Source organism: Neltuma alba, unplaced genomic scaffold (genome assembly GCF_004799145.2).
Source record: "Neltuma alba isolate B1F8T4 unplaced genomic scaffold, ASM479914v2 tig00003003_pilon, whole genome shotgun sequence".
Taxonomy (NCBI): domain Eukaryota; kingdom Viridiplantae; phylum Streptophyta; class Magnoliopsida; order Fabales; family Fabaceae; genus Neltuma; species Neltuma alba.
The window spans coordinates 62,997-81,201 of record NW_021633101.1 but is presented as its reverse complement, the minus strand read 5'-3'; the positions used below and the strand labels follow the sequence as shown (position 1 = coordinate 81,201).

At 34.3% G+C, this 18,205-nt stretch overlaps 2 protein-coding genes across 3 annotated transcripts; both read left to right on the top strand.

Annotated features, from left to right (window-relative positions):
* The first annotated feature begins 505 nt into the window (after positions 1-505).
* LOC114739978 (E3 ubiquitin-protein ligase WAVH1-like) lies at positions 506-2,947 on the top strand. Its single transcript, XM_028928091.1, has 2 exons — positions 506-1,061; positions 1,157-2,947. The coding sequence occupies exons 1-2, from the start codon at positions 729-731 to the stop codon at positions 2,903-2,905; spliced, it is 2,082 nt and encodes a 693-aa protein (XP_028783924.1). The 5' UTR covers positions 506-728; the 3' UTR covers positions 2,906-2,947.
* A 3,988-nt stretch (positions 2,948-6,935) lies between these two features.
* Positions 6,936-11,921, top strand: LOC114739988 (tRNA-dihydrouridine(20) synthase [NAD(P)+]-like). 2 transcript variants are annotated; one of them, XM_028928102.1, is made up of 9 exons: positions 6,936-7,040; positions 7,152-7,257; positions 8,485-8,623; positions 8,786-8,894; positions 8,976-9,112; positions 9,625-9,761; positions 10,868-10,974; positions 11,289-11,416; positions 11,623-11,921. In XM_028928102.1, exons 1-9 carry the CDS (start codon positions 6,996-6,998, stop codon positions 11,693-11,695), a joined length of 981 nt encoding a protein of 326 aa, XP_028783935.1. In that variant the 5' UTR covers positions 6,936-6,995; the 3' UTR covers positions 11,696-11,921. The 2 variants fall into 2 exon arrangements, with proteins under 2 accessions (XP_028783935.1, XP_028783936.1); XM_028928103.1 differs by lacking the exons at positions 11,289-11,416; positions 11,623-11,921 and adding an exon at positions 11,050-11,227 and having other exon boundaries at positions 10,868-10,999.
* Positions 11,922-18,205: the final 6,284 nt, after the last annotated feature.

Below are 18,205 nucleotides of genomic sequence, written 5' to 3'. Positions count from 1 at the left end.
TGTCCGTTACCATGTCAACTCCCGAATGTGTACTTGGAGTTAAAAAAAAAAAAATTCAAACGGGAAAGCCAATTAGACGGATATAAGAAGTTTCACATCAGGATTAACTTTTCATCCTTGAGATGAGATGGGACTAGGGGAGGTAGCGATTTGCCCCCAAAAAAACAACTTGTGCTAAGAATACTTTCAAAATATAATCTAAACACATTCTATTTGAATATATTTTGTATAAAATTAAGCTTCATAGATATATATCGACATTTGTTTCAATATCCAATCACCTTAATTTTTAAATGGAACTTAATTAAAGTCGAGTCCATTACATTTCAAATAAAGGTCGCTTTTTTGAAGTTTTTGCTTTCAGATGCAGAACTAGACCGTGCTTCTAAGGCATATAATATTATTTGTGGTCTATGGACATTGACACTGATGACTTACAATTGACTCCTCCCATGATAATAATAATAATAATAATTATAGTTATTATTAAACGGCCGTGGGAAACCTTCAGCGAAGGCTTTCCTTTTCATTGGGGCTCTCGAAACAGAGATACTGATATTTTGAAAATACAGCAAGTCCGAGAAGCGATAAATAGGTGGTATAGGGATGGCAAGGAGAGATGAAAAGGGCTTTTGAATCATATCTACGCTCATAGCACATAGGCTTTTGCCAAACATCAAACTTGGCAGAAAAAAAATTACAGGAAAAGAGATCGAGGGGGTAAGAATATGATCACTGGTTGGAGAAAGGCGTTTTGCACTTCCATCTCCAAGGACACGGACTCTAAAGCTTTGAGAAAGAAGCATCAGCAACATTGCGACAATGATGATACCAACCAAACTCCGAGAGCAAGTTCCAACTTTGCCTTCTTCTCTAATCCTTCAACCCCTAGACTTCGGTGTCGAACTTCTGTGCCTAAGGCAGCTCCTACTTCTTCAGTTCCCAATAGCCCTAGACTCCGTTGCAGAACTGCCAAAACTCCCAAGAAGCTCTCTGATCCGCCCTCACCAAAGTCGCCGTCAAGTTTCTCACTTCTCAAAGCCAGCTTACGACTATCCAAGGTAATCTGAGTTGCGCTTATGTCTTTTTGAGAAGTTGATTCATTTTCATTGTCTCACATTCCATTTGGACTCCTGTTTTTTTCCCCTTTCTGCAGAGTAAATGTGGAATCTGTATGCAGAATGTAAAAGCTGGATCGGGGACAGCGATTTTCACAGCAGAATGCTCTCACACCTTTCACTTCCACTGCGTAGCTACTCATGTCACCAAGCAACAAATCCTTCTCTGTCCTGTCTGCAGCACGAGCTGGAAAGAACTGCCGTCATTCTCCATGCACAATGACAACAACTACCAGAAATCATCAGAGGAAAACAGAGCACACAAGGTTACCAGAAATGTCAGGACTACTAAGGCTTTGAAAGTATACAGCGATGACGAGCCCCTCATGTCTCCCACTTCTGTCGCTCGCTTCAATCCAATACCTGAATCAGATGAGAATGACGAAGTTTCAGAAGAAGAATCGATAGAGTTCCAAGGTTTTAACGTGAATCCAGTTCGGAATCCTCTGTTTTCGCCAGAGACCAGAGACATTGAAATGTCCTTGTTACCCGAGGCTGCTATCATGGCGGCAAATCGAAATTATGAGACTTACGTTATGGTCTTAAAGGTCAAGGCTCCGCCTTGTCGGACATTGGCATGCCGGGCACCGATAGACCTCGTGATGGTGCTCGACGTCGGTGGGACCATGGCCAGCTCAAAGCTTCAGGTAATAAAACGGTCGATGCGACTAGTGATTTCGTCCCTTGGGTCCACTGATCGTCTCTCCATTGTTGCTTTCTCGTTGGGGTCAAAACGGCTTCTTCCGTTGCGAAGAATGACCAGCAGTGCGCAGAGATCGGCGCGTCGGATTGTGGACAAACTGACCGCGATTGCCGAAAGCCGAGCAGGATCGTGTTTTAAAGACGACGCGCTTAGGAAAGCCGCGAAGGTGCTAGAAGATCGACGAGAGCAGAACCCCGTAGCAAGCATCGTTCTTCTATCGGATGGTGAAAATGAATGCATAACTAATCCTTTATTCGTGGAAGAACGTCCGTGTGTGTCATCTACGCGCCACCCTCACCTTGATATCCCTGTCCATTCCGTGAGACTACCGGACGGAGGAACCACGTTTGACCACGCACAGCCACATTACTCTCTTGGCAAGTACTTGAATGGTTTGTTAAATATGGTGGCGCAAGACCTGAGGCTTCAACTAAGGGTAGTCTCCCGCCCCCTTCCGGCGGAGATCGCCGCAGTGTACTGCGTCTCGGGTGGGCCTACTGCCATTGGGGCGGGTCTGGTCCGTTTAGGCGATCTTTACGCGGATGAAGAGAGAGCATTATTGGTGGAGTTGAAAGTGCCCGCCGCTTCGGCTGGGTCCCACCATGTTCTATCCGTACGATCATCTTACCGGGACCCACCTACTCGAGGGTTAATATATCCCAGAGAGCAGGCACTTCCCATTCCCCGACCCCACGCCGTCCGCTCGTCGGATCCGAAGATCGAACGATTGCGGAATCTCCACGTCACCGCAAGAGCAATAGCCGAGTCAAGACGGCTAGCCGAGCACCGCGATCTATGCGGAGCTGGCTACCTACTCTCCTCCGCTCGAGCTCTGTTGACGCAGTCGGCTTCAAAATCGGCTGAGGAGTACTTGCGGTGGCTGGAAGCCGAGCTGTTCGAGCTACAGCGGCGGAGACAGAAGCTTCAGAGCGGGAGCCAACGAAATAATCGCGCGGAGAAGATGGAGCTACTTACGCCGACGTCAGCCTGGCGAGCCGCCGAGAGGTTGGCTAAAGTGGCAATCATGAGGAAGTCCTTGAACAGAGTCAGCGACTTGCATGGCTTTGAGAACGCCAGATTTTAGCGATAATCCTCCTCCCTGCCTGTCGTACTTGGTAACTTTGTAGAAAAGAAAAAAAAAACTCTGAATAGAAAATATTATTGTAATCCAAAAGTGACCCACGAATATAGTAGTAGATTGGGTATCGGAGCGCCGTCTGTGTGTCGGAGGCAGGTACGATCTGAATGTAATTCTAATGTTCGAAAATGCCAATGAAGTTGGGTGGTCCAAATTTGGGGGTTTACGTTGAGAAAAGTGATAAGAGTATTATTGGAGGTGTTGTGATAAGTGAGTGTGTGAGGTGTCAGTTGTGAGGTCCTACTGCTTGGGATGAAGACAAGGGCTGGGTGTGTGGGTAAATGACATGTATACGCGTACGAGAGGCCCGAATGCGAAATTATTGGGATATAATTAGCCGGCATGTTTGTCTATTTTGATGGTGATATCGGTGGTGGTGCACAATTTTGAAATAACCAGAATGTTGTGTGGCTAGGAACTTCAGCTTCGTTGCCCAAGGATTGCTAGCTCCTTTGGAATTCATAAATACATTTTACACAAATTAAGATATTTTTTTTATATTTATCTCATATTTTATAAATGTAAATTTGTTTATAAATCATTCTAAATGGTTTCTAATTATGAAGAAGAGAAAGCGGACAAAGGCATAAAAATGGAGCCTTGTTAAGTGTCATGAAAGCCATTCACTTTGTAGTTTGTGTCAGCCTGGCAGTGGTTTCAAAGATGAATCATAGCTTAAAAAACTGCCCCAGCTTATGCGGATGCTGAAAACGGCACTGAATTTACTCTCATGTGCAATTTGGTGCTGCAGGAACCAACTGGTGCAGAAAGGGACCAGAATTTTCTTGGATTCAACGAGGAGTTTCAAAAGAGGGGAATCTATTTCACAAATCTGTCCCAGACAAAGTAAATCCAGTGGGATGGATTATATATGTATTAAATCACTGCATAAGATAGAGTGCATTCTGTGACATATTTTGAGGAGGCACATCCACTAGAGATTCATTCACTGTCAATCTCCAAGGTTGAGTTACTACTTTTTTGAACATTTTTAGGCCAATCCGGGCACATGCCATTGTGATTTACTATGAGAAGAGGATAACCTTGGAAAAGCCGGCAGCATCGGAGAAAGCAGTGATTCTACTTTCGCTCAACATGACAAACAAAGAGGCTGTGGGGCACGTTTTCTTGGGTTGGAAGAGAGCCCTTTCAAAACCTTCCAAATGAAGAACCTGGTCTTCATACGCGCTTTTAAGTTTCAATAGGCTGCACTTTTAAAAATATTATACCCATATGTTGCACTTAAAATTATTCTTGACACGAACAACTTTCAAATTACACACAAATCGTTTCTTGGCTTGAACGATTCAGAAATCGTTCAAGCAATGAATGATTTTTGAAATCATTTACGCTAAAAAACGATTTTACTTTTTCCTTTTCACTCTCATACAAGAGAATTTCTTCCAAGTTTGCATGTAAGACCAATTATGCATGCAAGAATAAGAATCTCTAACAATGCATGCGAGAATAAAATCATTCTAAAATTTAATTATATGTGCAAGACCAATTATTCAAAGCAATAGTTATTATTTTTGTAAAATTTAATTTAATAAATATCAATTTATTGCATGAAATTAAAAATTTAATTGGGCTAAAATCTTTTAGGCCATTGGGTTGAAATGAAGGATTCAAAAATAAAGATTTTTTCTCTAGTTTATCACATTCATTAAAAATTATTTACTTTGATTTCTTTTAAATTGTAAAAATATATTTCAAATTTGTAGTTTTTATTTATCATAGAATTTAAATGATATAAGTTTAAAAGATTTTATAAGTTATTTCAATTTATAATTCAAAACTTTTAAACACTTCTTTATTACAAAGATTTATAAACATAATTAGTTAAATATATGTATTTATTAAAAAAAATAGTTAAAATTTTAATCAAATCTTTTATGTTTGCCTTGCTGAATGAAATTAATGTAACTATAAAATATAATTTAGGAATTTATTAGAATCAGAAGTAAAATAGTAAATAATTTTATTTTAATATAAATTTTAGTTAAAAATAATATTTTTAGAATCTTTTTAGAATACTCCTATTAACAATGTTAACTAATTGGACTAAACTGTATGCTTTTAAAATAGAAAAAAGATCTATGTAATTGATACAAACTAAAAGGATAGTCGGAGTATTTTATTTTTGATTCAAAACACTCATATCATGACATGGCATCACCAATTAAAAAATACAACATAACAAATAGCATGGAAAAGGCAAAATGAAAAAAGGAAATTATGAGTACCCTTCATTCATTTCAATTTTTCATTATTTGCACCTTATTTTTACCTACAAAATATATGAAGGCAATAGTTCATTAGAAGTGGGTAGAGCACTTTTTTTTTTAATTGCCAACTTAATATATACCACATATTTGATATTTAGGGTGTATATATGATTATTTTTCAGTTTTATCTTACTGAATTTAAACTTCTCGAAAAGTATACTTTCATAAGAAAGAATAATAATCATATACTAAAAAAAATGAAGCTTATATCAAAATCTTAACATCTTAAAACAATATAACAGATGATAGTTTAACCGTTAAAATAAGAGGTATCTAGTTAGAAAGAGTACAAATATTCCAGATTGTTGAACCCACCACCACTCACTTCCTGAAAATTAGAATAATGAGATATTAACTCATCAAGGTAGTATGGATGAAAAATCAAATTGTATATCACAACTGTAAATTTTTTAAAAGAAAAAATAGAAGAGAAACAATATATCTACAGTATCAGTAAAAGAGCTTGTCTTGTTTGGAAGCAAGTGTTAAAAAATAACAGTGCAAGAGAATAGTGAAAATGAAATAAGTGAGAAGAAGAAGAGAGAACTCGGATTTTAGAGATGAAGTAAGAGAAAAAGAAGAAGAGAACAAGACATGAAGTAATTTACATGTAATATATATAAAGCCATAGATGCTATAGCCTCATGGGAGCAATGGGATTCTCGCATACATTGTCAAATATTCTTATTCTTGCACGTATACTTATTCTTACACGCATAATTGACAAGGATTCTCTTTGCATGTTGAGTGAATATGAAAAAATAAAATCGTTCTTGGCGTGAACGTTTTACTTTTTGAATAAAAAAAATTTTTAAAAGTAAATCATTCACGCCAAATCAATCTCCTGGAAAGAGCGACTTGTATATAATTTGAAGGTCGTTCTTACCAAGAACGATTTTAAGTACAATATATTAATAAATACTTTTAAAAATTCAACATATTAGTATATAGTTTACTATTTATCGTATTTTGGTAAAAAAGCCGAAGAGAGCCTCTTTCAAAACCTTCCAAACGAAGAAGCTGGTCTTCATAGGCGCTTTTAAGTTCCAAATTTCCTTCCTTATTTCTTATCAACACTGTCTGACGTATTACACCCCTCACGCAGGTCGATTCGCTTGTCATGTTTTGATTACAAAATTTTTGCTCTGTAAAAATTAATGCATTTGACCCTGTTTCATATACAAAGTAGAATACAGAAATATGTGAGAGTAATATAATCTCGATTTGTATGAAAATATTTTTTTTAATTGATTGTAAGATTAGGAAGTATCCAAACTCTCCCAAATTCAATAAGAATGTGATTGTCTTTGAAAATTTATCCTGGTCCCCTACCTTTAAAAATATTGAAAAATTTAACAAAAGTATTGAGTAGTAATTACAGAGTTTTGACCCCCCCAAAAAAAAAGGACTACAGACAGATCACAGAGCACAATTTCAGTCTTTCTTCGGTTTTTTTATTTTTTTTTAACGCCTAAACCAAAAGGAAGTTTTTCTCTTTCATCACATTTTCCGTCAGAGGAAATGGACTAGGCTTTCTTTCTCATGGTCCAATTTCGACTTGCTCATCTTAGCCTAGGACCACTAAGAGTTGGCCCAGAAAATAAAGTGAAAAAAAACCCGTTTTTAAGAAAACAAAAAGGAAGTTATTATCGTTTTCCTCCCTTTCTCCCTCCCCCCCACCCTTCCCTCCGTGCAGATTTTTGGAAGCCGGAGGCCGAAGTCGGGGCTGGTCAAGCCACCCGACGAAGATGGAGTACGAGAACAAACTCGTACTTGCTCCAATGGTTCGAGTTGTAAGTTTTCCTTCCCCCCCCCCCTTTCCTTTCATCTAGTTGCCGGTACAAAATTGAGGAATGGAATGGGAAAGAAATATAAATTTCGTTCACCATCCGTACCTTTTGCAGGGCACTCTGCCATTTAGATTACTAGCTGCTCAATATGGTGCAGATATTACTTACGGTGAGGAAATTATTGATCACAAGCTTGTCAAGTGTGAGCGCCGATTCAATGGTACAGTTATTGTTATAATAATTAAATTTGTGATTTTCTTCATCACGTTAAGTTCTTGGTTTTAGTTTTTGATGCGGTAGTTATGCAACAACTCAGTTGCAGTTACTGTAAGTTTGAGTCGCTATTTGTTCTTGCTAGTCATTGGCTTTTCGCGCCATGTTTTGCTTCTTCCGAGTATTGTAGATACCCACGAAGAATAAACACTGATGCAGTCTTGGAAACACGACATTATATGAAGTATTCAGAGTTATTTGTAGTTTGACTCTAACTTGTGTCACAGTGTTGCATCTTGTCGATCATCCGGACAAGGCTAGGCTCTTTTTTTTTTAAAGTGTCAGTGCTTCATAGGTAAAAACACAAACGAACTGCCTTTCTTCTTGACAATACGAAAAAGAGTTGATTAGCTATTCAAATTTTACCATGGGAACATGGGATCAGTGTTCTCTGTTATTGTAAGGCTAATCTTGGTGGTCATCTACTGGGATGGCCTGTTGGTATCGATGGACGGTCTTGATTATGAGTTGATACATCGGCGACCCAAAACTAAATTTGGATATGAGAACTCCATCACAGAATAAAATTGAAATGTAGTGAAAGAGGGTGATATGTGAGAGAATGTCAAAATTGAATTGGTATGAAAGAGCTCAGAGGGGGGGGAAAAAGATACTGTTAGGCATAGTTTATGGTAAGGGTTTTGAACTTGGATGAATATAAAAACGAACTTCTTATATTTGCTTAGCTTCTAAAATAAGCTTATAGCTTTAGTCAGTTTTCTAAATTATTATTCCAGTTAGGAAATGTCATGATGATGCAAATATTTCACACAACAAGGACTTATCCTGCCTCATTCTAGTCAATGTATTTGAAATGCTGTTCATTTTGGTGATTTCTACTCTATGTCTTGAAGATAAGGAGAAAAAGTTATTTCATTTGTTTTGTCATTCTTTTGATTGAGCCGTGTATGATGTTTCACATCGAAGATGCGTCATGGGTATTTGAGGATTTCTTGCCTTTCTTATTTTGCTTCTGCCCTTCCTCCCTTTGATTAAATTGTCTTTTGTTAGGGTGAAAAAAAACGCAAAGAGAAAGGTTCTCATTTTTATTTCTTATTGCGGCTCAAAAGTGACTGGTAACTACTGACTATTTAGTGGCTGACTAGAGGCTGTGGAAACATCCATTATGATCCTGTTTTTGGTAATCTAACAAAGGCGTGATCTTCTTGTTCAGAAATCATTGGATCCACTGATTTTGTGGAGAAGGGAACACAGAGTGTTGTTTTCAGCACCTGCAATGAAGAAAAGGACAGGGTTGTCTGTCAATTAGGAACGTCTGATGCTGTGAGGGCCCTGAAAGCTGCTCAACTAGTGTAAGCTTCATCTTGAAGTGAATAGTTTTCGTAACTTTTGAAGTACTAATTGCTATTATTTGTATAATTTTACATTCATTTCTTTTCTTTTTTTATCTATAACCTTCAAACGCTGTTGACATTTTACATTAAATTCATTTGGGGATGGATATGGGGTTTCAGGTGTAATGATGTTGCTGCAGTAGATATCAACATGGGTTGCCCGAAGTCATTTTCTGTCAGTGGGGGAATGGGTGCTGCTTTGTTGACCAAGCCAGAAGTTATCCATGATGTAATCCTTAAAATTGTGATTTTCTTTTTGCGAATGTACTTTGATAATTTGAGATTAATTATTGCCTCTTAAAAAATCCAGATCTTAACAACATTGAAGAGGAACTTGAGCATTCCAGTGACATGTAAGATTCGACTTCTAAAGTCACCTAATGACACGGTGGAATTAGCAAGGCGAATTGAGAAGACCGGTGTTTCAGCTGTTGCCGTCCATGGGAGGTGATTTCTAGTTCCTCTGATCTTCTTGTGATTTTTTTGTTTTCAAGTTTTGTGGAAACCACAATCTGTGCATCGTTCACTGTGATGTTTTCAAAGGAAAATGGATATTCAAAACAAAACAAATTCAATGGAGTCCCCACCAAAAGATATACATTTTGTATTTACAGATATGTGTCCCTTTGGAAAATGCTCACTGTGTCATGGCTATGTACTGTTTCTTACCCTTCTGTACTGGGAGACAGATATTGGTCCTGTTTATTAGCAAAGCCGAGATTGACTGACTAGAAGTAACTTGCCGACTGTTTCAGTTGGAAGTCTAACAATTCTTCGATGACTCTAGACCAGCAGCTCTGGTTTGATGAATAATTTTTTTAACGAAAAAAACTTGATTCATTCACCACAAGCACAGTTGAGGCCATAGCATGGCATAATTGAATTTTTAAAAATAGAGTAATTCCTGTATCCTTATTACATCAAATCATACCTTTTATTTCTCTTAATTTATTTTGCAGAAAAGTTCCAGATAGACCTAGAGATCCTGCTAAGTGGAATGAAATTGCTGATGTTGTATCAGCACTATCTATTCCAGTTATAGCAAACGGAGATGTCTTCGAGTACAATGATTTTAAACGCATCAAATCTGCTACAGGTAGCTGAAATGAAAATTCCCTTTCAAGAATTTTTCAGTTATGTTTTGCTTGAGTTGTAGGATGCTGCACAGTAAGGCAAACTTAAATTTTAATAGAAATTTATTCTATAAAATGTGTCAGGGTCTCAGGGAGTTGGATTGTATCTTAATCTTATATCTGATATAAAATTATGCCTTGGCTAATATATGATGCAGCAAGAAGGGAAAACTGAATGATTACTTGTTGGAGTTTTTATACAAGCAACTCAATGACGCATGCAATATATTTTGTATTAAGCATGCTATCTTAGTTAACATGTTATTGTAATTATACCTCAGAACTTACGCCTATCATTACAATCTTTTTTAAGGATTTACCTTAGGGTTATTGATCATTGGTGATAAGTAATTTCTACCAAGGGTTTGGTTTTTCTTAGCTTTTCGTGGATTTCCATCTTAAGGGATACTTTGCTACGGGATATGTGGAGACCTTAGTCATTCTGTTTCCTTATCTATTAAAAACAATAAATATAGAGTGCCATGTGACCTGTGATAGATACCCAAAACTTCTGCAGCTATACTCTTATTATCAAGTTGTTACTATGGCTGTTATGGCTTGGTGTTTCTTAGCTTTTCGTAGATTCCTATCTTAAGGGATACTTTGCTAGGGATATGTGGAGACCTTAGTCATTCTGTTCCTTATTTATTAGCACGATATATATATATATATATATATATATATAGTGCATAGATACCCAAAATCACTGCTGCTATGCTCTTATTATTAGGCTGTTACTATGGCTGTTATGGGGTTATGGCTTCTACTAGGTTTTCAACCTTTGGTTCTGACTTAGTCAACCTTTAAGGAAAGGTAGGCTTGATAAGCATTCAGTTACCGTAGAATCTTAAGCTGAACAAGATTTGATCAGCTGCAGGCACTATTTTGCAGTAGCATGACGGTAGATGTATATTTCTCTAGTGTTTTACAACCCTTTTTAAAATAATAATAATAATAATTGCATCTCGTGGTATAAATTCTCATCACATTTGTACTTCTCTTTGATCATATTACGTTGGCTAAGTTTTTACTTTACTTTTCTTTTAATGTAATTCTGGTCTGGTTGAAGGTGCATCGTCTGTGATGGTTGCCAGAGGGGCACTCTGGAATGCTTCGGTATTTTCACCTGAAGGCAAAGTTTCTTGTGAAGAAGTGAAAAGAGAATATATTAGGAAGGTATTCTTTGTTGTATAATTGTTGTATTCCTCTGGTCCTAAATATAAGACCCTTATACTATCTTATATTTAAGACTGGAGAAGTACATTATTAGTTAAATGCAAAATTCACTTTGGATCTTTGTGGCTTGAGATGACAGAGCAGTGCCCACCATCATGAAAGATTAATTTTCCTGCTCTTTTGTGTTGTTTCCATTTCATTAAATGATTCTCTTTTTCCGGCCCTACTTATTCTCGTTTTATAGGGAAGGGCATTAGAATTAGATTCTGTCTATTTCGGCACTGTATACTACTGCCTTCTGCTTTTACTTTCAGTGCATCTTATGGGATAATGATGTTAAAAGCACAAAGCATACATTAAAGGAAATAATAATGCATTATTCCTGCCTTGAACTTCCGGAGGGGAAGGCTGTGATCAAATCAGAGTCCCTGGCAGATCTAGCGTAAGTCAGTTTTCCAGTCACTTTGCTAGAATGTTACATATATTTAATATTCTGAGAAATGAACTTTCCTGTTATTGAGAATTCTATAGCTATTACTAGGAAGATGTGTTTCATTAGGTAATGTTTGCTGTGTAAGTTTTGAATCTTGCATTGATCCGAGTGTGGAGGTCTTCATATATTTAAAATGTGAGTTTCTGATGTTTCAGGCGACTCTACGGGGAGGAAGACTACTATCAATTTGTCAACAAGACCAGAATCAGTGCTGATGGGCATAGATAACGTTGGCCTCGTGTTTCAGAAGTTGTATTATTATTCTTTGGTTGGAAAGAAGGAAAATCTCTTACTAGAAAACATGAACAGAAATGCAACCAACCAACCGATTAGGCATTTAAAATGCCGTTATTATTATTATTATTTTTTTCGTGTAAGCTGATGTTGTTTTAGCTGCCTGAATTACTGAGAGCCATATAGAAGTGGTAACATGTTATATTTTTTATTAAAAAAATTAATTTAATATCTTATCATTCACTCAGCCTTTGAAGACGCCGAACGAATTGGACATATAATTTAATTTGAAAGCAATCTTTTTTAATTTTGTATTTGAGGTTTACATAAAACTCCATGATTTATGTTAGAACCTAGGGCATGATACAAGTTTCACTTATTGTGTCTCAGTTTAGCCTTAGATGGTGAAGCTAACCCTTTTTTGCATGTCAATATCAAATCTTGATCAGATATTAATATATCTATTTAAAAATGGCGAACCGCCTCATATGTTATTCAGACACAACTTGTTCTTACGCGGTCCTTACCTTGTAAGTTGGTGGTTCTGAATATTAATATTAATACAAGATATGGAATCTTTAGCGATGTGTATTTTTCACAAATTATAAGCAGTATAATTTTTTAAAAAATTCATGCAATGAGAGAAAACCATAATTATTGCAGAGAAACGAAAAAAAGAGCTCAACTGTTGTTAGGGATATTATTGCTTGGATTGCTTTTGTTGAAAGGAACCGAAAATGTTGACAATATTTCGCTGCAAGTATGGCTCAAAACACAATGGTACTATTTAGAATCACGTTTGAAATCACTTATAAATACGTTTTATGTAAATCGAAATAAATTCATTTTACATGCTTATCTAGTATTTTATAAATCGTAATTAAAAAGATGTTTATAGGTCATGGCAAACGAGTCATATAGTATACAAATGTGATGTAATTTACTCTATATTTGCAAATTGAGATGTCAACTTGTAATATGCCCAATGAGGTTGCTTTGTGAAGCACGCTTGCTTCCTTCCTTAACCAAATAATTTTGTTGCTATTGACTTGTAATTTAAATAATACCCATTAAACTTTGCTCCACAAAAAAAAAAAGACATAAAAATATCAAGAAATCCCACCTTCATGGAACCTATTCTCATTTTTTGTTCACCAAAAACTGTTGCTGGCCACTTGGCGAATTAAAAGAAATGTTGTACTACAATTTTATATTTCAATTCTCGACACAGCTTTGAAAAGATATTTAACGCAATTTTTTTAAAAAAAATTTGTTAATATTATCGTTCCCACTGCCAACCACGCGCCACCTAAGACAAGATAAGGCTACCCCAATTAAAGATTCATTTTAAGCTTCTTACGGTGCCTTAATTCCAGGAGAATTTAATGAAGTAATTTGAACTTCGTTTTCAATATGAAAACTAAGAAAGGAATTGGTCAAAGCTCACTCTTTAAAATTAGGTAATGAAAAAAATGAGGTTGGGCCAGCTCTTACTTAAAAAGAGATGACGGTGTTCAATAATATTGCTCTATAATTAAGCAAGAAATTTCCTGGCCTTTTCATAGCATGTCATATATATACACATAGCACCAAATTAAACCAATCCCCGTATTATTTGTTCAATTATGAGTTACGTATTGGGTTGAAGTTTCATGCCAAGTGATTTTTTTTTTTAATAAATATATGAACAAGATACTTTAAATTCCCTTTCTATATCAAGGTGATTGAATATCACAATGGCGTGATTGAATGTTGCAATGGCGTCAGAAGCAGAGCCGTTATGGTAATAAAACAATACTATCTCCGGTCTTTAATATAAGACTTCATTTAAATTTTATTTTGGTTTTGAATATAAGATCCCAATCCACTTTATCTCTCATGTTTATGCATTTTTTCTAAGGTAGTCCTTCTAATAATAGTAGTTCTAGCTAATACATTTAATTAGTAAGGATATTTTAGAAAATACAATATTTATTTATTATAAATAACTAACTTAACTTATTTTCTTAATCTTCTCAAATTAGTCAACTACCTCTTATATTTAGGGTAAGAGATAATATTGAATTATTTGACTGAGGATGGGATGTGAGGAATGAATGGGCTACACAAAACGACGTGAACTTAATGGAAAATGCCAAAAATTCCTCCAAGTTTGGAACTACCTCACTCACACCATATCCTTTTCATTCCTGCGAATAATTTATATGTACATTTATGTCCCCAAGAAAGGTTATAACCTCCCCCACATAACACCCCATTCTGGCCATACTAATTTCAAAACCAGGTCATGCAGCTTTGTGACACAGAAAGGGTACGTCGTCAATTTATCACCAAAAAAAGTAAAAGAGTACGTCGTGACTTAGTAGCTTAGGGAGCTAAAAGTGAGTCCCACAAATGTGAGCCTGACATGTATAAAGGTAGAATCCATTATTTTGTTTCCCTCTTTTAAACTTTATATCTCTCAAATGCTTCAGAGAATTTATATTACACTATGTACTTCAATCATCAACAAGCAAAGACCTCAAATTCTCAATATACTTCGTCATAATTTTTTTATCCCTTTAATCATCCCTATTTATTATATATATATTAAAGAGATTTTCATAAAAAAAGAAGTCATAATTAGATATATTTAAGAGAAACTAGCAAATACTTGTTATAAATAATTAAATTAACTAATTTTTTAAATTTCTGTAAATTAGTTATCAAATTATAGAAGAAGTATTTTAGAGGATTACTAATGTACGGTATAAGAATCTTGTATTTCTAGCTCATTTTAAATGGCACCTGTGTGTTAATTTGAGTTCTACCACATCTAAATGGAATTACTTTGCCCTACTTTTTTTGACCTGAATTAATTTGTACTATTTAAACTTTAGAAAAAAATAACGAATAAAAAGTTGAACTTAACAGTGTAAGTTAAATGGATAGTTTAGACTTTAGACAAGTCTAAAAATGTGCAGGAACTGATGTGCTAATTAACGTCACCAGGCTGGGCCTCTACCACATAATGCCTCCCCTAGTTTGCCTCTCTTTGCCTTTAGTTGTTAATATGTCCTTTTTTATTTGCCTCGAAAGAGTATACTCCTCTTATTTTGTATATAACTGATTTAAGAATAATAAATAATCATTTAAAATCATTTAAAAGTATTAGTTAAAATTCGTTAAAATTAATAAATATGTTAGAATTAGAAATATATTTTTGTTTTTAAATATATCCTTATAATAAATGATAAAATGATAAAAAATTGTGCCAAGAAATGTGAGAAGAAAAAATATGGTAAAGAAAAGATAATATATAATTAACAGAAAAATTAAAAAAAATGCATTATATATTAAGAAAAATCTAAATCTACTCAAATTTAAAACTTGTATATAAATATAAATATATATGTGTGCGCGCGCGCGCGCCCTTGCTAGTGCTTCAAGGATTTTGTGGAAAAAAGTGTTGCAGAATATATGAATATGCGTACGTGATGATGAATATTTAATTATTACTTATGTGACTCTGATCTTCCCGGAAACTTTTTTACATCAATTTGTGTGCCTCGAACTACACATTTTTAGTCAAAGTTTTTTTTTATAAATATCTTTTATGTGAACATATTCACGTGAAGGGGGTGTTAGGTAATTGAAGCTTTTGATCTGGAAAATTTCATTTACATTTGCGTGGCATTTCTTAATCATCTATTTCTATGCGTGAACGCATGCATTTATAGTCGTCTCAACCATTTCCTGCTAATTATGTTACGTCTGATTTTGACATTAATTTCTTGGCTAATTAATTTGTCATATCATTTTTTTTTTCATTTGGGCCGACTGACTTGTCACATCAAGACTAATGTCCTCTTTCGGTTCTTAATATAAAACCCAATTGTTGAATTAGTTTTGGTCTTAAATATAAGACCCATTTATTATATTTATCAAGTTTTTCTAAATTATTCCTATGGATACTCCCTCAACCATAACCAAATAGAAGAGGGAGAGGAGATATTAAAAAAGATGATTATGACGTTTTAGAAAAAAAACATTTCACATTTCTTATAATTAACTAATTTACCTAACTTCTTTAATCTAACTAAATTAGTTAAATGAGTTTTATATTAAGGATCGGAGAAGTAATAAGTATACATTTTATTCATAAATAATTCATAAGTATTTATATAAATTTCTTTAATATGTGAGATTTATCTAAACTACAGTGAATTTTCATGGTTAAACCAGAAAATTGTCAAATAGGTATTTTTAATTTTTTTCCATTTTAAAAATAAAAACTAATGGATGATTTTAAGAAAAAAAAGCAAACAAAAAGATACTTATTTTTTTATATAAAATTACGTGATCTTTTTTTCCCAGGGTCAGGGATAAAATTGTATCAAAAAATTAGACGTAAAATTAGACCGGAGAAATTAGATTATAGTTAAAATTATACAAATAAAAAAATTGTGAATAAAATTACATATGAAAAATAAGATTCGAGTTAAAGTTAAACCTTTATCCTAATAAAAATTCATAGATAAACTTCTGGTTTCATTAATATTAGATTGCTTTTACTGCTATTTTGTTTCACTTGTTTGAATGAGTGTTATCTCAGCAGTATCCAAAAAAAAAAATCGGAGAATTTGTTCGGAAACTTTTATAGATGCAAAATAATAAGGAAAAAATTTCAGCGCCGAAAATGAAAACAAGAACCCAACTCGTTGACTCAAAAACAGACAATTGTTTACGCTTTTTTTTTTAAAAAAAAAAATTGTGTAATTGATCCCAGAAAGATGCGACTCATACACTTATCAATTGTATTAATGGAATTAAAAATGATTTGATTCGACGTAGCCTAATTTATGGTTCTATTTAAGTTGACCTAATCATGATTAATTGAAAACATGAGGAATTTATACAATGAGAATAAGCTTTAATAATAATTGCCAAATAAATATACAATCAATTACAATAAATATATTGATTGTGATTAAGTCAACTTAATCGAACAGAAAATTTTGGTGAATAACAAAACCTCTAATCAACTGTAATTCAATATGAAATATTACATTGCACTGAAACATGAAGGCGAAAAGAAAGTAATGTCAAAAGTTTTCACCAATAAAATTAAAAAGGAAGAAGAGGAAGGAACAAAGGGTGTAGCCGGGCTGGTCGGGGCAAAACAGTAGAACGCGTGGGAATCTTAAGGGGTGTTTGGATGGAAACCAAACTATGATTTTAGAAGTGCTTTTACGGTTTACGAAAAAATATATTGAGGAGTTTACCTCGTTTTCCGCAAGAAGCACTTTTGAGGGTTTCTAAACACCCCTTTAAAAGGCTTACGAAAATCCATCATCAGATCATGGCACCACGGAGGCTGTCCGTCATGTTACCCATGATACCACATCTAGTTTTTTTTTTTTTATTTAAAGTAAAGCATAGGTATCTTTTTATTAGAAGTAATTTTATTCTAGATACTATCAGGCATTAAATGTAAACATCTCTTTCAGTAGGAATTCAAACCTTAGTTCGTCACTTTGTGAAGGACTAGTCCCTTTTGCTAGACCTAACCCTCGTTGGTACGTCTAGTTTATAATACATATATCAACAAATGTTATATTTGAATTATTTCTCATTTTCTCATATCTCCCATATATTTAATAGAACAAAATTGAAAAAAAAAAAAGCACATTAATCATCCAAACAACATCATGCAATCACAATTTTTTTTAACTAGTGTCTTATACCATTTTTGGTTCATAATATAAAAACCAGTTAACTAATTTAAATAGATTAAAAAATTTGTTAAGTTAGTTATTTATAACAAATATTACCTTCAATCTTTAATATAAGAGCTTATTTGAATTTTATTTTGATCCTAAATATAATATCGTAATTCACTTTATCTTTCATATTTATCTATTTTTTTAAAGGTAGTCTTTATAATAATGATAGTTATAACCAATACATTTGATTAGCAATAATATTTTTAAAAAATTAATACGTATTTATTATAAAGAACTAATTTTTCTAATTTTCTTAATTTACTTAAATTAGTCAACTAGCTCTTATATTAAGGATTGGAAATAGTATGTGTTATTTTTTTTAGAATACGTTTACTAACCACAGGTATTAACTAACTACTATTTGATAGAACTTTTAACATGTATAACTAATATAATTATCATAATTATTTTAAAATCTTATATGTAGAATTAAATTAAATATAAGACTTACTGTTATGTTAAAGAGATGAGGTAGTATTATGTAACGTATTTATTTTACTTTGAGATTTGCGTCCATTCTTTTCTCCGAATCCGATGCCATCATTTTATTTTTAGAATGTACCCACTGTCTCTCTTTTCTTCGCCATTTATTTTATATTCTCCGTTGGGTTCCACCTCATTCTCATTTTTTCCTCTCCCATATAATTCTAACCACTTTTGACCCCAAAAAAAAAAAATTCTAACCACTTGGTGGAGCCGCCTTTTTACCTGGAACCTGGATATATCGTACCCAGCCTGA